General features: G+C 42.6%; 1 protein-coding gene across 4 annotated transcripts in view; it reads left to right on the forward strand.

Moving 5' to 3' along the window:
• Positions 1 to 27,203, forward strand: part of MTOR (mechanistic target of rapamycin kinase) — a 2,476,747-nt gene that overhangs the window by 447,675 nt on the left and 2,001,869 nt on the right. For all 4 annotated transcript variants that reach the window (XM_069609933.1, XM_069609934.1, XM_069609936.1 and 1 more), the window contains 2 exons: positions 13,315 to 13,482; positions 14,952 to 15,064. In XM_069609933.1, the coding sequence (XP_069466034.1) occupies positions 13,315 to 13,482; positions 14,952 to 15,064 (281 nt within the window). The remainder of the gene's footprint in view (positions 1 to 13,314; positions 13,483 to 14,951; positions 15,065 to 27,203) is intronic.

Below are 27,203 nucleotides of genomic sequence, written 5' to 3' on the forward strand. Positions count from 1 at the left end.
GAATCCCATAGTTGTACTCAAAAGTAGCCAACCAATCCAAAATATCAAGTGTCACCTCATACATACTCACAGCTTCTTTAGGCATGCGGTCTCTTGGGACTGGAAGACCTAGAAGACTCTGGGATAGAACAATTTTCAAGAGACAATTTCTTCATTTCAAGAGGATGATGCATTTCCATTTCTCTGCGTTGGATTTCTTGATGTTTACTTTCAATTTGCATTTGGAGCCTTTTGAACTCTAACTCAAGTCTCATCTTTTCAAGAGAGACATATTCTGGACTCACTAATGCACCCTGTGGCTATAGGTTGAGGGCCTAGAGCAGGTAGAGGTGCAGTGGGGCTCACATCCTGAGACTCCTCTGACTCTTCTAGCTCCTCAATAACATTAGAGTTAGACTCTGAATCATTATCATCCTCATCAACACTATCCACATTTGCTGGGGGTAGGGCTTATAGCTCTACCTCCCAGTCTTTGATGATTCAACAATTTTTCTATCAATTCATTTTTCTTGCCTTTAACAGAGAGAGACCTGACCTTACACATATCTTTCAGTTGATCTACTGTTAGAATGATCAGGGCTTCCTGTTTGAGGATATCCATATTTGGCATTATAAAACAATTGCTTTTCTAGTGGTGCCTAGCCTTGTGAAGGTTATTTGAACAAAAGTAAGAACAGCACTCTCAATGTAACAACTATACTTTATCCTCACTGCTTGCCACCAGTGTTGGGTAGAATTGCATGCAGTCCCCTCTGGGACCACCACATACCATTAGGACTACAGGTGTAAGCAAAACCAACCTATGGTATAAGTCTGTACTACACAGTTTTTGGTAGCGAGCTGAGCAGCCAGGTTTATCTCAAGAGGGAATTTGAGCAATAAATGATGTTACGCAGATGTCTTACAGTCACAGTGGTTCAAGTAGACACCTACACTCAAGGTTGCTTGATAAAACACTTATTAATTTATTACACAATCATTTAGAAAACATTCATTAGAAGGAGGCAACTTAATATTATAACCAAACACACTTCAGTACCAAACCAATAAGTAAATTAGGCTTCCCTGAAATGGGAGCAAAATGGCATTTCAGTCACTTTAAATAGGAGTGAAAAGGCAATGGTTAATAAAATAGATCACAAATACTTTCTTAGGCAGTGCAAATAGTTTCAGTTTACTAGAGGACTCAATTCAGTTCAATAGGCCTAGGCCAAAGTCAATGGGCTAGTGTCTTGGATAGGAAAGAGCAGTTCTGGTAGTAAACGGTAAAGTCTTTGCCAAAGTTCTCAGAAATAGTTTGTATGAAAAAGAATCATATGTTGGGTCACAAGCTGATTAGGCCTGCAAGTTGGGAAAGTTTAACAAACTGTCACTGCGTGAGGTAGGTTCTTTCAATCGAGTTGGCACAGTATCTTAATATGAAGAAAAGATGCAGCTGAAGACGTTGCTTCCTGGCAGTTCCTGCAGATCTCACTGTTCCTGAGCCTCAATCGTGGGGACAAGATGGAGGACGTTGGGGGACTCCTGCACTGCACGGGGATTCGAGTAGCTGTAGTCAAGCACACAAGTAGGTGTCCTTCCCCCTAGTTAAACCTAACCAACTCCGAGAATGGTATCCAGGTGGCTTACGAGTTGATTGGGCCCACCAACCCAAAGGGAGAAGTCGTCCTTGAAGGGGCTTCTCTGTTGAGATTAACTTGCCAATTCAGACCTGCAGCAGGGCTTCACCGGGCAAACCAATGGTCCAGGAGTTGGAGCAGCCGTCCTCTTCCAGCTTGTCTTTGGTTCTTTCTTTCCAGTGGTCGACTCTACCTTCCAAGCCAAAAGACTTGCTTTTTAAAGTTTTCTCCCTTTCATTCCAGCCTAGCTGTCATTCACTCAGCAGGGTGGCTGTCCTTGCCGGACAGTCAGACAGCCAATCACGGTAGAGTGCATTTGTGTCTCCTAGGAGACTAAGTACAGGGAGTTTCGGGCACCTCCCTCACTTCCTGCCCACCCCAAACACCTAGGCGCCAGAGGCGGTCTTCAGTCCTGAAGCCCGCCAAAGGCGTAAGAACAATGGCACCAAACCTGGTTTGGCACGCAGAGACAAATCTAGAAGGATCTTGCCAAAAAGAAACTGTGAAAAACGAAGACCGGGACCTGTTTAAACAAAGGGGCTTAAGGCGCCATCTTGAAAAACATGGCTCCTGCGATTTTTAGCTACCGGTGTTCGTGGTCGGGAAAAATCATGTTCGTTCGTTGTAAAACTACTGCCACCAGCCATTTCAATAGGAAAGGGTAGCATTTGACTGCTACATGAGTTTCTAGACACAGGGGATACTAGGCAACCCCTCCAGCACTCTATAGGAAGATAGTGTCTGCTAGGTCTAGGAATTTAAAAAGACTAGTAAAGTCAATTTAACCTTACATTCTCTGGGAAACAGTAGTTTATCACAGAGAAGGTATTTAAACATTTTGGAATTCTTAAAGACAGCCCTGTGTCTCTGCACTGAAGGTGAAAAGATGATGCCTGTGGAGTTATCTAAAATTCCATAATCAAAGAACACAAGAGTAAAACACACATCAAAATACATGAAAGAGTGGGAAAAAAGGCTCACACTCTTTCCAGGTAAAAAAAAAACCAAGTCCTCAAAATCCAGCAAAGATACTGGGGGTCTCTAAGGTGAAGGGAATCAGCACATTTATGAGAATTCTCCCTAACATGACCTTTAGTAGCCATTCGCGGTAAACGAAAGAGTGCCCAAGTAAAATAATACAGAAACAGTAAAAATATAACTGATACCACCAGCTTGTCTTCGATGCGTGTAAAAAGTAACCAAAAACCAAAAGTGACATGGGGCCTCATTATAAGTTTGCCGGTCCGGAAACAAGGGTGCTGGTAAGCTCACCCGCACCCTTATTTCCGGAACGGCAAACTACAAGTCTGCCTGCCGGGGGCACTGTGCCCGACAGGTCTTACCCTGCCGGGCGCAGCGGTCGCGGTAGGCAGACATTCACGGGAGCGCTGGCACCGTTAGCAATGGTGCCGGCGCATCCGTGTCCCCACGGCCATCTATGGGAATGGGAATGAACAAATATACCGGCGCCTGACTTCCCGGACGCCGGACTCTGAATGAGCCGGTGGCACATGGAGTTCAGGCGCCGGTAAATTATTCTGAGTCTGGCGGCAACCTGGTGGTAGTACTGGCAGGATTACCGCCGGACTCGGAATGAGGCCCATAGTCTCTCAGTACTGACAGTCTTTGGGACTAGTCATTTTTCCTATAACAATGAGCAAACGGCAAGGGAAGTGAAGCAGAGGGTTTACTTATCTTCAAAAAAGTCAGGAAAGGTTTGAAAACGAGCAAAAAGAAGAGTGTCTTATTGAAGTCAAAGGAAGGGAAAGGTGCAAAAGAGAAAATCTTTCCTAACACCTACCTAAGGCTGGAGACCCAGAACGTCCAGGAAACCTCAGAGGCCAGCGTTCTTGGAATTTGTCTTTCCAAGACCTAAATGACAAAGGCCAATATCCCCGGGGACGGGGTAAATGCAGATGCATGGCAGAGGCCTTATTGAACAAACTTGTTTGTAACATTTTGTTTATTTGAAAAGACTGTATCCTTTGAACTTTAGGAGACTCTTAGTTCGTTGTGAAGAAGCCCTACTTAAGAGTATTCAGAGACTTTGTGCACCAGTGGGTGGGGACCAGAAACCAGCCTCCACTAAAGTCCCCTGGGTGGAGTATCTTTATAAAGTAGGTTATTGATAGGTCATTTTAGGTTTTGGACTGAGGACTTTACTTATATTGAGACATCCTGACCAGCAATCTTTTAAAAAAAATGTTTAGTTGCATAGGGAATTCATCTTAGCGATAGGCAGTAGAGAAGAGTAGAGGGCATTTGGTGATCCATGTCTTCGCGTCCATCTACTATGTTACGATGGATTTTTAGAATTTGGCATACTGTACAGATTTGGCTTATTCCCAGGAGAGTGTGAGTAGGGTCAGGGGACCTCAAAGAGTCCACACATTGAAGCACACAATAATTCAAGTTAGACAGTAAGTATAAAAGTTATTTATTTATTAAAGGCCTTCTGAACACACTGAAAAATGAACCTAACAGGTGGTATTATCGCACAGTATATACATTCACCATAGGTTCAGATGTACATCAATTCACCTATTCAACGAAGTAGGTAAGTAGATTAGATACAATAAATGATATAACCATATCATAAGTCAATAACCTTACTTAAGCAGTCCAAACCCTTGTGCCCTAAAGTCACAGGCCCGACAATAGTTCCCACCAGAATGGTGCCTCTGCAGCGAAGTTGTAACTTACTTGTGCTGGTTACTCTTCCCAGTTTCAACGACCAAAAGGTGAATGGAATGTAGGAGACAGAGGAACATAGTCCCAATGGTATCCTATGGAGGACAGGGGGGGGACAGACACACTGCGTTTGCTTACCCCCATGACTCAGATTTTCCCAGATGTCTTGATGGATCATCTCAGGATTGCCGGGGGCTCGTTCTTTTGGCGCTGGTTCTGGTGAGATGTGCCCAGTAGTTGCAGGTTCGAGGATTCCTCTAGTCTGGTGTAGCTGCCACCTAAAGAGAATACATAGCTCTGCGAAACAGTGTGTTGGTGTCCGGTCCTGGCGTCTGCGTCTGCAGGAGATGCTGAGCCCCACAGATCTCTCAAGAACGTTTGATCAACAACTGTCTTAAACCCAGTTGAAGAACTAACACTCCCAAGGGAAAAGGGGAAGTGGAGAAAATAACAAACGACAGACGCCTACTTCTGGTGGGCTGCAATCTGTAGAAGGAGACATTAATGTTTATTAAATAATGAAGACATGCATTAAATTAACTCAATCTCTAAATATCAAATAATTTAATATCTAAACCCATACCTGTCCAATCTCCGAAATAACCTTGGAGATTAATTAACTTCTTTTTCACAAAGACCCATTGAGAATTTATCTTGCACAGTCAATGTTCAATTTCAGAAGGGCAATGTGAATTTAAGAATGCATTTTGTTCCTCAACCAAAAATGCTCAAAATAATGAGTTCAAGAATGTGCAATCTTCTTAAATTAAAGAGGAAATCACTTTCGAGTGTTCATTCATTCAATTGCATTTCATCCTTTCTCAAGCACATTGTATTCCTGTTCAGATGTTCCTTTTACTTTAGTAACAAATGCGCAATTAAGAGTTCAGATGGTATTTTAAAACTTTAAACAAGAACAATAAGAATGAATTCAGATCCTGTTCAACCTTTGAAGCACATGCGCAATGCTAATGGAATCCGAAGCTTTGCTTTTGACTTAAGCACTGTAAATGAGTTCAGATGCTGTTTACCTTTTGAGCACATGCGCAATGCTAACGAAAACAACTGCTTTTGCCTTTGACATGCGCACAATAGACAAGTTCAGGCGCTGCCTTATCCTTCAGAAAAATGTGCTATGCTCATGAAATCAATGTGTCTTTACTTTCCACATGCGCACAGTGAATATTTTTAGAAGCCACCTTATATAATGGCGCGCAAGCGTAATTAAAAGCCTTATGAATTCAAGTTAAACAACATCAAAAACTTAGGCTCAGGTATTTTCCTTAAGCAATCTTCATTCACGCAACCGTACTGAAACTGACAGACTTGAAATCAGATCAGATACGAGACACAGCAGTAAAACAAGGACACTTCTCCTTTGCGCATGCGTGAAACAAAAATGAAGGCTCTGAAGCACTGATCTAAGAAAACTGCGCAGTTAAAATTCCAAACGCTTCTTCCTTCAGTACAATGTCAGAAATTCAAAACCGTGTCAATTACACAGAGTCATAAAAGTCAAGCAGATTTTTGAAGTAAAATGAAACGAATCTAAATACCTAAACTAAATAAATACCTAACATGAATAAAGTGATAAAAATAAAGCAACTTTTCTCCAGCTTGAGAAAAAGCGACGCTCCCACCAAATTATCAGCTGAGCTTGTCCCACGTTGACCAGCTTCTCAGGAAACAATATTTATCTTTGTAAACTTCACCAGAATCTCATCAAAAGGCCTTGACGCAGGAACTTAATCAAAACAGGACCTTCCTTCTTGAAGGTGAACAATGAAAGGCAGTTTAGAATTGTATGGAAGGTCAGAGGTTCATGAAACTTCCAATCAGGAACTGGCACTACTGCCACCATGTTGGTTTGGGGAGTTAGCACTCTGATGAACAGAAGTTAAGATCAACAACCCAAAATCAGATTAAAACAATAAATTAATTAAATCTATAATCTAATTTCATTTACAAAGTACCCCTACCTAACCTGGGACCTGACAGTACCCCCTCCTTAAGCCCTGACCTCAGGGCCAGGTTTATTTGGATTTCTTCTGTGAAACTTAGATACTAATCTTTCCGCATGAATATCAGATTCTGACTCCCAACTTCTTTCATCAGGACCAAACCCCTTCCAATCAATAAGATATTGAATCTTTCCCCTTACTTTTCTAGAATCAAGTATTCTTTTAACCTCAAATTCTTCTGAATTAGTTTCCAAAACAATTGGTTTAGGAACTGGTCTCATTCTGATTCCTTTTGACACTGGTTTTAATAAACTTACATGAAATACTGGATGAATTTTCAAATTAGTAGTCAATTTAAGTTTGACTGATACTGGTCCTATCACTTCCTCAATCTCAAAAGGACCCAAAAACTTAGGACAAAATTTATTTTTTCCTTTCAATTTAATATTTTTTGCTGATAACCAGACTAAATCACCTTTAGCATAACTTGGACTTTTCTTTCTTTTAAAATCTGCAAATCTTTTATACTCAGACTTACTTTTTTGTAACATTTCTTTTGCTTTAGCCCAACCTTTCTGAATTATTTCAGTTATATCTTTCACAGCTGGACATGTCTCATTTACTCCATCATTCTCACATAGAAACCGAGGATTATAACCTCTTCCACAAAAAAAAGGTGACATGGAAGTAGAGGTTTTAGTAGAATTATTATATGCAAATTCCGCTGTCCACAACAAATCCACCCACTCAAACTCTCCTTCGACAAAACATCTTAAATATTTTTCTAATTCCTGATTGATTCTTTCTACTTGACCATTAGCCTCTGGGTGATATCCTGATGTTAATTTTATCTTCAAACCCAATCTCCTACAAAATTCCTTCCAAAATCTCGACACAAATTGAGACCCCCTATCTGAAATAACTTGACTGGGAACTCCATGCAATCGTACAATTTCTTGAATGAATTTTTTAGCTAGACTTGAAGCTGTAACTCCTCCTTTCATGGGAATAAAATGACTCTCTTTAGAGAAACAATCTACCACTACCAGAATTGTGGAGAATCCTCTATCGTTAGGTAAATCTACAATAAAATCTAAACCAATTGTATGCCAAGGCCGAGGAGGAATAGGCAAGGGTTCAAGAAGTCCAGCAGGTTTTCCAGTCTCATGTTTTGACTTAGCACAGACTTCACAAGTCTTTACATAATTTAAGACATCTTTCTTAATACTTTCCCACCAGAAATGCCGTAGAACTAAATCCAAAGTCTTATGAAACCCCGGATGTCCAGCTAAAACTGAATCATGACAATCTTGTAAAATTTTCTCTCTAAGGTCCTCACTCGGGAGATACAACTTATCCTCAAAATAAGGTAAACCATTTTTAATAGTTCTTTTAACATCCAACTGTGCCCATTCTTTCATCTTCTGAATATTCAGATTTATTTTAATTAACTCCTGCAAATCTTCTTTTTTAGAAGAGTTAGCTGAAACAAAATGTTCTTCAGGAATTACAGGTTCAGGTCTTAACTCCAATTCTTTTTCACAACCAGGAAATTGTCTGGATAAAGCATCCGCTTTACCATTTAATTTCCCAGGTCTGTATGTCACTACAAAGTCAAAATCCGCAAAAAATAATGACCAACGTAACTGTCTGGGAGTAAGAGTCTTAGCTGACTTAAGAAAAAGTAAATTTCGGTGATCAGTAAGCACCGTGACAGGATTTCTGGCACCCATCAAAAAATGTCGCCATTCTTGAAATGCAGCTTTTATTGCAAGTAATTCCTTATCCATTATTGAATAGTTACTTTCTGCGGCAGAAAATTTCTTTGAGAAGAATGCTATTGGATGAAGCTGACCAGTTTCTTTATGCCTTTGAGATAAAATAGCTCCAACTGCAAAATTAGAAGCGTCTGCTTCTACAAAGAATGGTTGTGTTGGATCTGGGTGTAAAAGAATAGGACCAGAAATAAATCTATTCTTCAAGGTGTTAAAAGCTTCTTCCGTTTCTTGATTCCAAAGAAAAGGTACACCTTTTTTTAAAAGTCTAGTGATAGGAGGAATAATGGATGAAAAATCTTTGATAAATCTCCTATAAAAATTAGCAAAACCTAAAAAACTTTGCACTTCCTTGATCTTAGTGGGAGTCGGCCAATCTTTCACTGCTCTGACTTTTTTTTGATCCATTTCCAACCCTTGAGGAGAAATCACGAAACCCAGAAACTCCACCACTTCAGTATGAAATTGACTCTTATCAAGACTAGCAAAAAGATGATGATCGTGTAACTTCTTCAAAACTTGTCTTACATGTTGATAATGTTGCTCCAAATTATGTGAAAAAATCAAAATGTCATCAATATAAACTACGACAAAAAGATCTAGAAATTCTTTCAAAACATCATTAATAAAGAATTGAAAAGCCGCTGGAGCATTACATAATCCGAATGGCATCACAAGGTATTCAAACAAACCAAAACGTGTTTTGAAAGCAGTCTTCCACTCGTCTCCCTCCCTAACCCTAACCAAATGGTAAGCTCCTCTCAAATCCAATTTAGTAAAAATGGTTGCTCCTTGAATTTGGTTTAACATTTCTGGAATCAATGGCAAAGGATAGCGATTCTTAACAGTGACTTTATTCAAAGATCTATAATCAATGCAAGCTCTGAGCTTCCCTTCCTTCTTGGGTACAAAAAACAATGGTGAAGCTGCAGGAGATTGTGAGTGTCTAATAAACCCTTTATTGAGATTTTCCTCAATGTATTCCTTCAAGTAATCATTTTCCTTCTCGGTCAAGGCATACACCCTACTACTAGGTAAGATTGCTCCATCCTCTAAATCAATTTTGCAATCATATGATCGATGTGGCGGTAACTCCCCTGCTTCAACCTCATCAAACACACAAGTAAACTCTTTATAACACTCAGGCAAAAAACCCATCACAGCTCCAATAGAATGTTCTTCAAATCCATTTTGAGCTAAAGCCACCACTCTTCCACTTTCAATACTCTCATCTCTGATCTCATACTTACAATTGAAACAATGTTCCTTACAAATTTCTGATCGAAAATCTAATATTCTTCTTCCCCAGTCAATTGTGGGATTATGATTAGTCAACCAAGGCATTCCCAAAATGATTTGTAGCTGAGGAGCATCAATAAGTTCAAAGACAATATACTCAGAGTGATCTTTAACCAGTGTCATAAACAAAGGAACAGTTTCATGAGTGATGGGTCCCGAGGTTAACTGAGAACCATCTACTGCTCTTACTTGCTCTACTGCTATTTTTTCAACTAATGGAATTTTCATAGACCGAGCCAATCCCCAATCCATAAAATTACCAGTTGCCCCTGAATCAATCATGGCTGGTCCTGATCCTTTTAAAACATCATCCAAGAATAAGGATACGTTAATTGTTACATGAGGTACAGCCGCTTGAAGGGTATTCGCCACCTGTTGAGATCGAGAAACATTGGACTGCCCTCTTTTGGGAGTGTAAGGACAATTCCCTAGAAAATGACCACTACGCCCACAATATAAACACAAGTGATTAGCTCTTCTCCTATCTTTCTCCTCTTTAGATAATGGTCCTCTTATTTTGCCTGACTGTTCACTGACTTTACTCCTTTCTTCCATTCTAGGTTTTTCAAAACGCTGACCCACCTTGACCTCTCCAAAACCCTTTCTACGTTCATTTCTTCTTTCTCCCAATCGAAAATCTATTCGCATAACTAAGTCAATTAAGGCATCACAAGAAGTGGGACGATCAACCATGGTTGATAAAGCGTCTTTAAATTCGTCCCTTAAACCTCTGTAAAATAAGGACGATCTCTTGTCCTCTGGCCACCCTGTTTCCAAAACTAGAGCTCTAAAAGCTGTTACATAACTCACTAAGTCCTTATTTCCTTGTTTTAAATCTAACAGTTCCCCATCTAACTCTTGTGAAATCATTCTTCTTCCAAACATCTTTCGAAACTCTTCTTTAAATAGAACAACATCTTTCAAAATTGGATTCTCTTGAGCAACCAAAAGAACTGCCCAAGATGATGCATCCCCAGTTAAATAAGATAACATAAATGCAACTTTAGCCATGTCAGTTCTAAAACTCTCAGGACGACACAAGAAATGTAACTCACACTGTGTAACAAAAGTTGAAAATGTTTTAACATCTCCACTAAAACGTTCTGGGGACGCTAAAGGAACTGATGTCTGACTCAAAATGTGTCTTCCTACTCTATCTTCATCTCTCCCGTCTGCTCTTTCCAGAACTGGGGGTTGTTGTTCACTGTTCCCTGTGGCTCCCAACTCCGAAGACAATCCTTCCCCAGAATACCCTACTCTCTGGGTTCTAGATTCCCCAATGGATTCTTGAATCCGAGTCATCTTAACTCCCAACTCCTCCACCTTTTTATGTAATTTTGAATTCTCTAAATGAGAAACTCTTAATTCTTCTCTCAGTTCTTGGATTACTTCTCCCAACTGTTCCATGATGAAATCTGTGAGACTCAACAAACCAGGCAGACTATTTTTTTAGGCCTTTCATCTGTCCGGTCCTGGCGTCTGCGTCTGCAGGAGATGCTGAGCCCCACAGATCTCTCAAGAACGTTTGATCAACAACTGTCTTAAACCCAGTTGAAGAACTAACACTCCCAAGGGAAAAGGGGAAGTGGAGAAAATAACAAACGACAGACGCCTACTTCTGGTGGGCTGCAATCTGTAGAAGGAGACATTAATGTTTATTAAATAATGAAGACATGCATTAAATTAACTCAATCTCTAAATATCAAATAATTTAATATCTAAACCCATACCTGTCCAATCTCCGAAATAACCTTGGAGATTAATTAACTTCTTTTTCACAAAGACCCATTGAGAATTTATCTTGCACAGTCAATGTTCAATTTCAGAAGGGCAATGTGAATTTAAGAATGCATTTTGTTCCTCAACCAAAAATGCTCAAAATAATGAGTTCAAGAATGTGCAATCTTCTTAAATTAAAGAGGAAATCACTTTCGAGTGTTCATTCATTCAATTGCATTTCATCCTTTCTCAAGCACATTGTATTCCTGTTCAGATGTTCCTTTTACTTTAGTAACAAATGCGCAATTAAGAGTTCAGATGGTATTTTAAAACTTTAAACAAGAACAATAAGAATGAATTCAGATCCTGTTCAACCTTTGAAGCACATGCGCAATGCTAATGGAATCCGAAGCTTTGCTTTTGACTTAAGCACTGTAAATGAGTTCAGATGCTGTTTACCTTTTGAGCACATGCGCAATGCTAACGAAAACAACTGCTTTTGCCTTTGACATGCGCACAATAGACAAGTTCAGGCGCTGCCTTATCCTTCAGAAAAATGTGCTATGCTCATGAAATCAATGTGTCTTTACTTTCCACATGCGCACAGTGAATATTTTTAGAAGCCACCTTATATAATGGCGCGCAAGCGTAATTAAAAGCCTTATGAATTCAAGTTAAACAACATCAAAAACTTAGGCTCAGGTATTTTCCTTAAGCAATCTTCATTCACGCAACCGTACTGAAACTGACAGACTTGAAATCAGATCAGATACGAGACACAGCAGTAAAACAAGGACACTTCTCCTTTGCGCATGCGTGAAACAAAAATGAAGGCTCTGAAGCACTGATCTAAGAAAACTGCGCAGTTAAAATTCCAAACGCTTCTTCCTTCAGTACAATGTCAGAAATTCAAAACCGTGTCAATTACACAGAGTCATAAAAGTCAAGCAGATTTTTGAAGTAAAATGAAACGAATCTAAATACCTAAACTAAATAAATACCTAACATGAATAAAGTGATAAAAATAAAGCAACTTTTCTCCAGCTTGAGAAAAAGCGACGCTCCCACCAAATTATCAGCTGAGCTTGTCCCACGTTGACCAGCTTCTCAGGAAACAATATTTATCTTTGTAAACTTCACCAGAATCTCATCAAAAGGCCTTGACGCAGGAACTTAATCAAAACAGGACCTTCCTTCTTGAAGGTGAACAATGAAAGGCAGTTTAGAATTGTATGGAAGGTCAGAGGTTCATGAAACTTCCAATCAGGAACTGGCACTACTGCCACCATGTTGGTTTGGGGAGTTAGCACTCTGATGAACAGAAGTTAAGATCAACAACCCAAAATCAGATTAAAACAATAAATTAATTAAATCTATAATCTAATTTCATTTACAAAGTACCCCTACCTAACCTGGGACCTGACAGTTGGACTTGTGGCATTTGGGCACAAGCCCCCATACATCCTAGGGTTTGGACTTCTGAAGTTAGGATACTGTACTTGTGACTGGTTCCCATCGTTTTATTACCTCTTCATTACTTACCTGCATTGCTTGATAGTTATTTCATGATGTCTATTAAGAAAACCTTATGTGATGATACTATCGGCTAGATCAATTTTTCAGTTTGTTCTAAAGGCCTGAATAAATAACAGTATTTTTATAACTGACTGTCTAAATTGAATTATTGTGTGCTACACTGTGTGGTCTCATTGAGGGCCCCTGAACCCACTCACACTCTCCTGAGACTAAGCCTTTGATTGCTCTCCATTGCTACCTTGATTGGGCTTTGGCTAAACTCTGAGCCCCCTGTTCACCATAACGAGGGTGGCCTCCTAAAATCTGTCACCAGACCAGATTTTCGAAATCCATCTTTACAGATAGGTACCCAACTCCTGAAGTCACCTGACTTGTGGTCATCAGATGTAGTTCCAGGCAGGGAATTTATGAACATCCGGTCTTTGCTTCAGTATCATCTCTGTTGAGAGTCTGAGCGTGTTAGGTGTTAGATAAGTCAGGTGGCATCCGTGCTCACGTCTGACCAATTCCATGCTTCGACATTTACAATACCTAAACACTATGTATAAATGTATTACTGATTGCAATAAAACTACTCGGTTCAGTAAGTGTGCTGAGGGTGTTATCAAGAGCACCCAGCCTCCTCCCTTTCCCTGTGTAGTGCTGGAATTGCCACACCCCTGTTTTAACTGCTTCTGTCATTGACATGCCTGCCTTTTTGTCTCATTGGTTCAGGATCACTGGACAACGAATAACCCAATCCAAAGCACCATTATTCTTCTGATTGAGCAGATCGTGCTGGCTCTGGGGGGTGAGTTCAAGCTGTACCTGCCCCAACTTGTTCCTCATATGCTCCGCGTCTTCATGAACGACAACAGCTCTGGGCGCATTGTGACCATCAAGGTGAGCATGGTTCAGATTTAGTCATGACTAGAGAAACGGGCACAGTGCACTTCATGCCAACAGAATGAGCTTTAGAGGCTTTAAGTGTTTGGAGCAGGGGGCAGGCATCATCATTAATGTGAGCTCAGGTGAAACTGCATTGAGACAATAAAGATGATCATGGAGCAAAGCAGGACAGGGGGTAGGGGATGTTATACTCACCAAAGTATTTGTATTATTTTTAATTTGCAAAGCACTTTTGCCAAAGTGAGCATGGGCAAGTCAAGCGTAATAGAGAAAGGAGCTGGGCTGCCTGGTGTACCACCAAGGTGAGCATGGAGAAGGGCAGGCCACATTATGACCATTAATACGAACCTGAAACAGCAGGGTGCTGTATAGCCATCAATGTGAGTGCAGGATTGCATGATGTCACTGAGTGTATGTATAGGTGGTGGGTGCAGCTCATAATTAGGACACCATGAGGGTGCTCTGGCGCAGGGTGCGTCTTGACCATCAAGCTAGACAGGCATATGCAGAGGGCTCAGCAGAAAAACAGCAGTATTGGTGACTCCAGATAGTAGGACAGAGCACTTTTTGGCTATCAAAGTGAGCATGGGATTGAGTTTGTGCAGGGGCAGCTATAACCTTTGGAGAGATCGAAGTGAGCTGGGGGGGGGTCGCAGGGAGAATTGTCACAAGATACATGGGGGAACATCAGAGAAGGAGGCAACCATAGAGGGGGTCCATGGTGTGTTGTCGCTATTGACCTGAGGGCGGATTAGGTGCCAACAGTGGGTAACGTGTATTGTCACCATGTCCGAAGTATGCGGATGGATCAGTTTCGAGCAAGGGTCATCAACTTTGTCAATTTGCACATAAGGGAGTACTTTATCAGGATGCACATTCACTGTGTATATGAGCATCGGTGAAGGAAAGATATGTTTGACTGCAGAGGGCATTGACCTCATAAATGTGGGTGGAGGGGAGGACAGCGGAAAATTGCCAATATCAAGATGAACATCGAGGAGAATATAGTGGTGAAAAGAACCGGGCAAGTCATTACATTAAGGAACATGTGGGGGAATGGCCAAAAGGGAGGTAATGCTTCAGAAGGTACTATCGACATGAAGATATACTGGGGCAACAGTTGGAGTAATTAGACTAGCAGGTGCATGCCATCGCACTTGATGTCGTTTAACTCTGTCGCCATTAATGTGAGGAATGTGAATGTTTTAAGGGCGGGCACTATCATTGTTATTGTGCAGTTTGGGCATAGTTGCTGTTATAGTGAATTTTGGTTACTGTCACTGTTAAGGAAATTGGTGGCTGCTGAAACTGTTATTTTATGGTTTAAGTGCTGTCATGGTTATGCTAAGCTACATGCACTTTCCATGGTTAGAAGTGTGGGCAAGGGCCCTTTATTTATGTTTTTTATACATCTCTCATGTCAGTTCCACATTTATTTGCTAAATATAACATTTCTCTCACAGCTTCTGAATGCGATCCAGCTTTTTGGTGCAAATCTGGATGATTATTTGCACCTTCTGCTGCCTCCAATTGTGAAGCTATTTGATGCTCCTGATGCTCCAATATTGGCACGCAAGTGAGTATGGGTTGTGGTGAGGATTTGTGCTTCAACTGTTGGCTTAGTGAGGAAGCTAAATGAGGAAGCTGAGGGCCTAGAGCCAACCCCAGCCACATCCTTGTCCATGGTGGAGATGCCATCGATGTTTTAAGGCCCAGCTGCTTGAAGAATCAACTTTAAACTTTATTTTGTATTCTTTTCACCACAACAATAGTTTATCACTGTGTCCCACTCATACCAAATCTTTTCTAGACCAGTTTGAATTAAGATTTTCTAGCTCATTTCAGATACTGTTCTGTCTCAGTTAACTCTGTCTAAAGTTATAAAGAAAAAGCAGCATTGCATCCAGGGAAGCCATTTTCCACTTGCTGGTCTGAGGTGTTTCTGGACGCAGTTATCTAGGATCTAAAGTAGCTGTTCTGCCCCAGATTTCCCCTTAGGCTCAATACCATCAGCAGCTCTTTTATCCCTCCAAGAACATGCTACGTCTGATGAAAAGGAGATGGGGGAGAAAATCAATAGCACATGTTAATGTCTGGTGCTAGGAGACACCAGGTGAAATCGACAATTAGTTCGCAGCCTCCCCTGTTCCTCTCTTCCGCCTCCTGCAGAAACCCTCTGTTAGGTCTGGAAGTATTTTTGACTCCTCATTTGCTAATTCTTTTAGTCCCTGTTAAGTTGGATTGTCAGAAACCGCTCTCGGGGAGGGCTCTGAGAGGCCACCCTGGTTGCTGAACAGGGTAATTAATATTCATATCTAGCTAAACCCTATCCAGGTAGTGAAGCAGTAAGGCAAGACTTCAGAAACGATGGGGGTGGTGTAGTAGTACCGTAAGCAACACATACTGAGCACTCAAAGAAATCAAATTAGACAGAAGTACAAAAATACCATATTTATTAGGCCTTAGATGCAAGTAGGATAAAAAAAGCGAGTAGCTATCCCTAAAATAACCCTATGAACACATGCATATGCACAGTTGGTGATGTATTGTTATTTGGTATTGTATCGCGCACTGCTGCCACTTACGTGTTCTCTTGGTGCCCTGGTGGATCTGAAACGGAAGAAGGGCCGGGGACCGCAGGCTTTCTTAGTGAGATTGAGAGGGAAAAGCACAAAAGCTTTGATGTGCTGTTGGTAGCTTCAGTTTGGAAAAAACGTTCACACTGTGCTGGTTTGTGATATTTGGTGATTATTGTGTTGTGCTTGGTGTGTGGGTGTAATTTGTGTGGTTGGTTTGGTTTCTTGTTGTGTGGTGTGTGCCGTTAGTTGTAGTTTGTGATGGCCGGATGTTTTGTTGCTGTAGACGTGAGTAAGCAGAATATTGGAGAGTTGTTAGTGGGTTTGAGGACAGTTGTATCGCGCTCTTCTAAATTCAATACATTGGCTACCCCCAATCTCGTCCAAATCCAATACACTTGCCAATGCTCCGGATAAGATTTTGAGATGGGAGTATTTTACGCATGCATTTTCAAATTAGAGAGTAAATGCAATATCAAGAGAGTAAAAATTAGTTTTCTCCTCTGCAAGAGAGTAAAACGTATCCAACACATACTATCGAATAGTATATTTTAAAGCGCAATATGCAAAGAGGTGATGGAAGTCTTTCTTGAAAGTAACAGCTTTAAAGTTTTACTGTGTTTGTTCCAAGTACATTTTTCTGAACAAATACAGTAACACTTTAACACCGCCAGTTTCGAGGAAAGACATCTCTCGCCTCTCTGCCTAACAAAATGCAAGTGCGCACATCCAGGGGTGCACCTAGGCTAAAATGTAGGCGGGGGCTAACCCTTCAAATGTTGGGAAGGGCACCAACTTCAGAGACGGTGGAGGAGTGGCAAACATACTTGTGTAGGGGCATATAACTACATTACTCATTGTAATGAGACTATTCCAGTGCAGCTTCAATGTTACAATCAGTTAACTCTCTCAATTTAAGTCTGAAACACCGCAGATCCTGAAGGTCCTAGAGAGTGTGAAAATGGCAGATGGAGTGCAATGAAAGATTCAATATCATAGCATAACAGGACATTGCAGAGTGTGGGGCAGTTCTCTGGACGGCCCAAGCAACTTCAGTGGCTGGGAGCAACGGGGGAGAAAATGTAATGTTGGTTCTACCACAGTCCGCTATACTAGAATCTCTGGTGCACTGACTTGCTGGTGAGACTGACTGCCTGTCAAATCCAGTGTTATGAGACTGGGGGAGGAGGGCCAGTGCAGCAATAATGCAATTCTATATGCCCCATATAGAATTGCATTATTGCTGCATTGTGATGTGCCTGTGTTTAACAGTTAACTGCTCACACACGTTTACTGGAAGATTGGCTCTTCCTATAGGAAGGAGGGGCTCAGGGAGAAACTGTCGCAGAGTGGCTGAATCCACCTGTTATTGATGTTCAAGCGTCTACATCACCTGGACGATTTGCAGATTCCACTTGTGAGGCTGCTAGGTCAGACTCTTTGTAATTGCCCGACCTTTCAAGAGATTTACAGCACTGTTAAAGTCAGCTGTAAATGCACAGGATTGTGTGACGAATTGTGCTGCGCGGTGTTGCAGAGCTATGAATGGGTTTGCTAGGGTCACACTTAGCGGTCTGGTTAAAGGCCCTGCTTCTATCACTGAAGATGGATAAATCATATTCAACACAATGTTAATGTTAAAGGCTATTTATACTGTGCACTATCACCACTGGAGTGTTCCCCTGGCGCTCTGGCGGATCTGAATAGAAAAAGGGTAGGATGGGTAAGTAGGCTTGAGTGTGAAAAGTGCAAGAGAGCTGTGATGTGCTGCTGGGAGCTTCAGTTCGGTTAATACTGCTTGCTGTGCTGTGTAGACTTTACACAGGTCCCACCACCCAGAAGCTGTATTTCCACAGTCTACTAGTGACAGCACTAATATGTGGGGGACATGGACAACTGCGCAGGCTACATTAGCGGCTGCAGAGCCCTGTCATTTATTCCATAGCTCTAAACATGCTTAGTGTTCTCCTTAAACAGAAGATAGTCCATGAAGAACACTTTTTAGAGAGTTATGTCTGCTTGGGGGATGATCCCGTTAAAGAGTACCCGAAAGATTGGGCTTTTGTCGAGGCAAAATTAACATACCACATCCAAAATAAAAACATGTTATGTCCCTGCTCCATGGATAGAACATGAGTGGTAGCAATTAACCCCGTTCAGATTCAGCAAAATAAATCAAGGGACATGCGTGACATTGTTGATACTTCCATTTCAGGCCAGTCCCCATCCCCAATCAAACTCACCAGACAGAACCTGTGCGTTTTGAAGAATTGATTTAAAAAAGCAACCGCTTGCAGCGATTTCTGTGCTAAGCACATGCCCTGTCCACCATGCTCAAAAGTGTGCGTCCTACTCCTATTACAGTAATATGGCACAGCAGTTCACACAAAGCTAGCATTTGCTAAATATGTGTTCCAGCGCCATCTACTGGAAAGAAAGAATAGGGGGAATTCTCAAAAAAGTACTGTGGCCAGCCTGCGTAAATGGTACAAAAATAAAATGTGTTTTTTTTTACATTATTGTACTGCGTAAAAAGCCCCACTACACTCCTTATCTGGAAGGCTGACACTCACTGCATATTAATTTAGTACCTTGTCTACCCCTGAATTATATCCAAGTTCAACACACTGATTGTTAGGCAAGATTGTATGCAGTACCCTTTGGGTGCACTTCAACAACTCTGACCTCCTGGCAATAGAAACCCAACCTTTGGTATAAATCTGTACTACACAGGTTGTTAGCGTGTTGAGCAGCCAGGCTTATCTCAAGAGGGGTCAATGTGAGCTGTAGGAGAGATTCACTGTGACAAGTATTCAAATAAAATCTTACACACAAGATTTCCTGATTAAACAATTATTCATTTATTTAGCAGTCAATTTGAGTAAGCCTTCTTCAGAAGGGGCAATATTAATGGTAGCACACAAATACACTAAAAAAATACACACTCTTAATATTTCTAAATCAGTAAGTACCCTTTTGGGATGGCACAAAGACACTTCCTACACCCTCAGATGACTTTAGTAACTAGGACACCGTGGACATTAATATACCACTGTTTGCATTTAGAATCAGATTTAGGAGTATGTTAAAGAAAAGGGGTTATTAAAACAGGACAAGAGATCACATAAATATTCTTAAGCAGGTAAGTACTTTTGGTAACCCCCAATGCAAAGTTAGTTAACCCCTTCTTGGAAGGAAGGAAGACAAAACACAATGTCAGAGGGAAGAAGAGTCATCCAGGGAGCCAGGCTAGGCCAAAGTCAATTTGGCAAAAGTCTAGGTAAGCTGAAGCAGTTCTTGCAGGTAAGTAAAGGTCACAATGTCACAATGTTTTAAAAGTCTTTGTAGAAAAGAAGAAATCAAAGCAGGGCCACCAGCTGATTAGGCTTGTGAAGTAAAAAAGCTGTTAGCAACTCTACAGGGCAACCCAGACAAGTCTCAGCAGAGAACAAGTAAGGTTACAACACGAGGTAAGTTCTATTAGAATTAATTAGCATTACCTTTGGTTAGAAGAAAAAGGGCTTTGGCTGGCTTGTGTTCTTATGCAGCTCTGCAGGTCCCTTGTTCCTGGGCCTCAGTCGTGGGGACAAGAGGGAGGACGTCTGGAGGACTCCTGCACTGCAATGGGACGGTCAGCGACAGAAAAGGATCAACTTCTATTCAGTGGCACTTTGTGGTTTCAGCTCCTCGTGTCTAAGCAAATAGCAAAACTGCAGACTCTTGACTGTCGAGATGGGCTTTCCTTGCATCTGGCGTCCAGCACTCTGTTGAGGTGGCTCAGGCTTGGTCAGTCCTGCTTCCTGGGAGTCGGGAGGATATTCCTGGAGCTCTTGGCCAACTTAAAAGCAATGCATACGATCTGGCGTTCCTCTCCCTGGCTATTCGGTTCCAGCTGCAACTGCAGTGGAATTTCAACCAACACCAAGAGGATGTCAAGGTGGCTTACTTTGGAGTTGATTGGTCCCACCAACTCAAGGGGAGAAGTCCTTGCAGGGCTTCTCTAGTTGAAACGAAATTATAGTTTCAGCACAGCAGCAGGGCTTCACCGTGCAACCCACGTTCCAGGAGTTGCAGCAGGCATCCTCTTCAAATTCTCCTTCGTATTCCTTCGTCCAGTGGTCGACTCTGCCTTCCAAGCCAAAACGCCTTGCCTGTTATGCAGGTTTCTCCTATTAATTCCAGCTTAGCTGTCGGTCACCCAGCAGGGTGGCTGTCCTTTCCGGATAGCCAGCCGGTCAATCACCTAAGAGTGCATTCCTGTCTCCTAGGAGTCTTAAGCACGGGGAGTTTCGGGCACCTCCCTCGCTTCCTGCCCCCACCAGACACCCTGGAGCCAGAGGCAGGCTTCACTCGTGAATCCCGCCAAAGGCAAAACAAACAAAGGGACCAAACCTGGTTTGGCACGATGAGTAACTCTCAAGAAAGACCTTTCCACAATGAAATGGCGAAAAAAGAAGACCGGGGCCTTTTCGACAAAAATGGCACCATTGGGTGCTTTACTGCAGCTGCAAACGCAGCCTGCGGTAAATGCACACCACAGTAGTTAAAAGTAAACCACTGCCACCAGCCATTCATCGCGAAAAGGGTAACACAAAAATGTTACATGAGAAGCAAGACAAAGGGGATACTAAGTAACCCCTCCAGCACCCTATTGTAAGATGGTGTGTGCTGGGTCTAGAATGTTTACAATGTAAGTAAAGTCAATTCCACTTCACTGCTCTTGGAAACAGTAGTTTATCCAAGAGAATGTATTTAAATCTTGGGAAATCTAAACAAACTTCCCTGTATCACTGCACTGAATGTGCTGTGTCACACAATGTAGAAGATGATGCCTATGGAGTTTGTCAGACTCCACAACCAAAAGAAACACAGAAAACACGTAGAATTTAAAAGGGCAAAAGTCCCAAAGTTCAGCAAAAGAGCTGGCGGTCTGGAAGGTGGGAGGAATTTAGCACTAAACTGAAAATGCTCCTTAACACGGATTACCCTCGAATTTTATCCAAATTTAACACATTGATCAGCCTCAAACAGATCCAAATCCAATACACTGGCCACGCTCAAAAACACCCAAGCTCAATGCATTGACCAACCACAGAAATCTGCATGTGGCAAGGCACAGCCCAATGGCAGTGTCGGAGCACAGTGGAAAACAAAGTAATAGTGGCAAGGTCCTCCGGAGCATTGCAGTGGATGGGCTCAAAACTTCCACCACCTGTTTTTTGTTTTGTGGGTGATTGTATGCAGGAGTTTCCGGTGTATGAGGGGTGTTGTGGAGAGATGGTAGAGTGTCTGTAGTTTCTTTGTCTGGTGTCAGGTTTTGTGTCAAGTTAGTCATGTAATGGGTTTCGGGTGGGCTGTGTTTTAGAGAGTTACGAATTATTAGTAGGGTTGGTTGGGTTTTTCGTGTTTGTTTTTGCAATGAGTTTATTGGCCCATTTGTTAGTCTTGTTCCTGTTGGGTTCATGGTTTGATTTTGGGTGGTTCATTCTCATGGGTTTCTCTTGTTGGATGGAATTGGTCACATTTTCTTCAGTTTGGATTGTTAAGGGCAACGTTTTTATCAGCTTCTTGAAATTGAGGTGATCCTCTGTTGTTGGTATTTCCTTTGTGAGCGAGTTCTATAGTTTCACTGTTATGCAGGATGTTATGGGGTGTTGGAAATTATTTCTTTTTTAGGCATCTTTTCCTCCATTTCTATGGAGCCCAAACCATTTTTTTAAACTTTATTTATTAATGAGCTTGGCAATGCAACAATAGAAACAGGGAGTACATGGTTGATCGGTGAGTGTATATATATATATGGTGTACGTATAAGGTCACAAATCATTCATTAGCAACAGAACGATGTTTAAGGTATTCAGGGAAATTACATCAACACAAGAATCATGAGGATAGCAATGCAAAGAAACTAAACAACTTCAGTTGGAGGGGGAGTTGGCTTGCTGATCTCGTCCCCAGAGACGGAAGGTTGTCGCAGTAGCCAGCACTCCTCGGTGTCAGAAGCCCATGTCACAGCGCTCGGCCATTGTTCATGTGAAGGGGGGTCTAGGCCGGAGCCAGACTAAGAGGATGCACCGGGTGGCAAGGAGCAGGCACAGACTCGCCAATCTCCTGGAGCCGCGGTTTAATGTGGTAAGTTCGTACAAGAGACACGTCCGAGGTGATGGGGTGATGGGACATTCTAGCATTTCAGAGAGGGATGCACACACTTTGGTCCAGAACTGGTTGATTTGTGGACATGACCACAGCATGTGTATATAATCTGTGTTATCGGAGTTACATCTTGGGCATGTGGTTGGGTGGTCCCGCGACATGCGGTGTAGTCTGATCAATGTATAGTGGAACCTGTGCAAGATCTTGAATTGCATAAGTTTAAAATGTGAGTTGAATGAGTTGTCGTGTGTGCGGGTACACATATATTCCCAACGCTGATAGGATATCTCAGTTGCCAGGTCCCTAGCCCGCGATTCCCTGAGCCTAACAAGCTGTGAGGATACCCCACTCTGAAAGGCGGCGTATAGTCTGGAGAACTTGCCCCTGAGAGCCACAATGTTTAGTAATTCTGATAGTATTGGGTTATCTTGCGGAAGTGAAGGGAAATCAGGGAGTCTGATCTTTAGTGCTTTTCGCAGGCCTGCATAATGTAGCCAGTGAGAGGGCCTACACTGTAGGAATCCTGGCAGACTGGCCCATTCAATGAGAGTGCCCTGTTCAAATATATCCCGGATAGTAGTCAGCCCAGCTTCCGCCCAGCGATTCACGGTCGCTGTGTCTTCCCGAGGGGAATCGGGCAAAAAGTTCCAGAGGGGGAATTCACTGTGGAACAGTCATATGTCACCGGTCTGTTTCCACATCTTGGTTAAGGCTAGGGCGGTGGTGCCAACAGGATCGGAGGGTTCAAATCTGATATGCTTCTTCCTGCTGCGAGCGGCAAAGAGGATCTTACCATTCCTATCGTTCGCCCACAAAACAACCACCATCATTGCCCTCGTCATGTCCAGAGTAGACTACGCCAACAGCCTTCACTTAGGCATGCCTGAAAGACCTTTAAAAAAAAAACTAAAACGCATACAAAATGCGGTAGCCAGACTGCTTCTGAAACTACCCCGAAGAAAACACACCACACCAGCGCTGAAAACACTACATTGGCTACCAATAATACAACAATAAAATTCAAAACAATGTGCATCACACATAGAGCAATACACAACCAAGGTGCTGTGTTCCTGAGAGACAAACTGCGTCTACATCAACCAAAAAGAACGCTCATATCAAGCACTGACATCCGCCTGAAAGCGAAACCCTACAACAAAAGAAAACTTGGACGATCCTCCTTCTCTCACCAGGTGCCGAAAACCTGGAACGACCTCCCAAAGTACATCCGTAACACAAGAAACCACCTACTCTTCAGGAAACGACTCAAAACGTGGCTCTTCACATCATAACTTAGAAAGCCCGGCCACAGGAGCGCACACTCAACTAAAACCTCGATGAATGAAGGGACAGACCCTTATCCACACCAAGCGATCTATGGAAAAACCTCAAGAAAAATATCCCACGACATACCAAACAACTTACCGGCAGACAGCCGTAATAGGACCAAAGACCGACTACATAGCAAGACAAAGGACAGAAACTCAGACGACTTATCAATAGGACCATGACCCTCTACTATAACCACCCCCAACAGACCTATTCACGGCAGATAGCAAGGGAACAGGAAACCCTGTACTATTAGCACCAATCCAGAGGGTGAGAAGCAGAATAAGCACCCACACTACACAATGTTCACCTAGATACAGGGGAAGCACTATGTGCCATCACACAGAAACTACAACTAAACAATTGCCCAAGGAAGTCCACCCACGGAAACCAAAGAACCAATTTAAAGATAGTAACGACAGGAGGAAACTAACGACTGAATACACAGGCTGACCTAGACAGATACACTAGGACGCCCCACCAGCAGCACAACAACCCTGAACCATTCAAAGCCTCAACCGACCAGGGTCACATTAGACAACAAGAGAATAGATAGTACCAACCCAGTTCCACACCCGAAGAAAAGGTTCAGACACACCTATCGCTCCATGGTAGGAGATGGTAGGCACTCCATACAATACTCACTACGATAAAGCTGGATCAGCGCAGCACCACCAAAGCGAGACGGCCCATAAGGAACCAGCAACAACCACACCCACAGGGATGCAGCCGGAACAGAACCAGAAGTACCTGACATCAAACCTGGCATCAGGATACAGAACCCACTAACCCAACCCTCGACTTTCTGCATACTTGACCCACACAAAAGTCACACAACCATTTCTCTCCCAGCAGTCCGCACGCACTTTACCACACCACACCAAAAATACATAAACAGCACCCACAGCACACAAGGTCTTGCCCAATCCGATACTTGCACCAAAGCCCAGCACTCGGTGTATACCGAGCTGAAGCTGCCAACAGCACACCAATTCTCCCTCTCTCCTACTCCCTTCCTCCCGACTAACCCTACCTGCCCTCCTTCCGCTTTACAGATCCGCCAGAGCGCCTGGGGACCAATTCCATTGGTGACGGTGCACTATATAAATACCTTTAACATAACATATCACAGGGTGGAAGGACTATGGTACGTATATCGTAGCCATCCGCAGCAAGGCGCTCCAGTTTGACGTGGAGGGGAGGGTCAGTAGGCATAAACCAAAATTATGCAAAATGGGCTTGGGCTGCTATCCTCGAAATTAGGCGCTCTGAATCCTCTCTTTGCTATTGGGGCAGTTAGTGTTGCTAGTTTTAGCTGCACCGTGCCAGAGTGCCACAAGAAGGCATTGAGGGTTCGAGTAAGTGTTGCAAAGAATTCACGGCCCGGCTTCAGCGGGACATTTAGAAACCTGTAAAGTAATTGCGGCAGCACCACCATTTTAAGGATGGCAATCGTAACAGCCAGGGTAATCGGCAGGTTCGTCCAACCCGCACACCTCCGGACTAGGTTGGCTAGGTATTTACCAAAGTTAGCATCATGCAGTGTGGCTGGGTCACGAGCGACCACTACGCCCAAGTATGTGATCTCAGTCTGTGCCCATGCAAATCCCTGGAGATTCCATGGAGGGGTGGTGACTTCGGTCAGCGGGAATAGTATGGACTTGGTGCAGTTTACTTGGAGGCCCGACAATTCGCCAAAGTGAATAACTTCTTCCAGTATTGGGGACAGGTTAAGCTCAGAAGAAGAGCATCGTCCGCATATAGCGAGATGATCTCCGATGGCCCGACAATCGTATGCCTCTATGTGCATGTCTCTGGAGTATCCTGTCGGCCAGTGGTTGAATGGCCAGAGCAAAGACTAGTGGTGAGAAGGGGAAACTATGTCTAGTGTTAAGGATTTCAATCGGGCGACACACCTTGATCTTAGCCTAGGAGGTAGCGCACAATTGGAATGCTTTCCCTTTATTTTCTACGAATTGAATTTGAGATGGCACACAACCCGTTTCACACCCCTTTTACAAATACCCGGGGTCACAATGGACCATGAACCAGACCGGTTGGTCGGAATGCAATATTTATTTATTTTAAAATTCACAGAAATCACACAAATTTTAATATTGGGCAGCAATCACCAATGGGGTGATAATTACAATGAACACCACTGAAATACACTTGGGTAACCTTCTACAAGCACATGCAATGGCCTAAAATGACACTCGGAAATTGACAAATAAATAATTAATGTCCGGTTAAATCTATGAGGCAAATATGATTTTTCACAATAGCAGTAATCTATAAACCCTAGCATTCACAATGCAAAGTATCAACAAAGGCATATAGTTCACAAGCAAGTTCAAAGTAAGAACGCGATGCAGTCGAAATCACACGTTGGAAAGTTGCATTTGTTTCTCAATTGCAGTTTTAAATGTCAGGCGGTTTTTTATGAAAAACAGGTGAAATACTCTGTTTTGGGATGCGTTTTTTTGGGCTGGGGGATAGATTCAAATCACAGGGACAATATAGAGGTAATAGAATGGCTATAGCTAAAGAACTGGATGAGAGTTGCAAGATAAAAGGAGGTTTCCGTTTTGATAAAATGAAGCCGTAAAAGAGAGGAAATTGTTTTGGAAAGAAGGACAAGTTTTACTTAAACTAGATTATCAAGACTAAATAGTTAATGAAAGACACGGTACGATCCAGGGTTGATTGGCGACATCAACCTTGTCACCCCTGCATTCAACTTCATGTGGGAATTAGTTTAAATCATTCCAAATATCGCTAAGGAGTTACAAGATGGGATGAATGAAAGAATTGCTCTAACAGTAGAAAAACAAAGACAGGGAGAATTGTTGTAACAGTTTTAAACAAGTTACCAAGGTATGGATAGGGTTACTGGGAGAGTGGAACAAGAAAAAGCGTAAAGGTGGGTAGGCTATGTGTCTCTATGGGATGGGGAGATACTCACAGTCCACGCTTGAGCTTGGGATTTTGGAACAGTCAACCAGGTTCTGGTCACCGCACGACATGCGCCGGATAGCGGCGCACTCTCCTGGCAGAACGACAGCTAGGCCTGTCTGGTCACTGGATGGCAAAGATACAGCTGGATGCAGATAGTGGTACAGCTGGATGCAGATAGTGGTACAACTGGATGGCATAGGTACAGCGGGCATGCAGCTAGCGGGCAAAACGCTGGTCTGGTCTCAGGATGCTCCCCAAAAAGGGTACCACAGCTTTTCCTCTTTTTTTAAGTGGGGTTTTTAGTTCAAGGCCTTACTGGGATAGAGCCAGCTATGCTTTGGCCTTGGCGTGGAATCTGGCAAGATGAATGTAGAATATCGGGAACGAAGGGGCTGTAAATTCAGGAGAGAGTGTATGTCTGTGAGCTCTAGGTGTGTAACGGTACAACGGTATACCATTATAGATACCGAGAACAGCTTAATTGAACTATAATAACCGTCACATTGTTTATACCGGTATACCGTTTTAGGGCCTAAAGCTATTAAGTGAGCTTTTCCATCTGATTTGGAAAGGCTGCAGTAAGCAAGTGCTGTGCATTCTGGATCTTACACTGTGGGATGTGGCGTTTGTCAGACAAGAGCATAGGGAAAGTGAGGCCACATTAGTAAATGCAGCTTTGATGCTGTGACCGCTCTGTCT

Source organism: Ambystoma mexicanum, chromosome 8 (assembly GCF_040938575.1).
Source record: "Ambystoma mexicanum isolate Mex_15411 chromosome 8, UKY_AmexF1_1, whole genome shotgun sequence".
NCBI classification, from domain to species: domain Eukaryota; kingdom Metazoa; phylum Chordata; class Amphibia; order Caudata; family Ambystomatidae; genus Ambystoma; species Ambystoma mexicanum.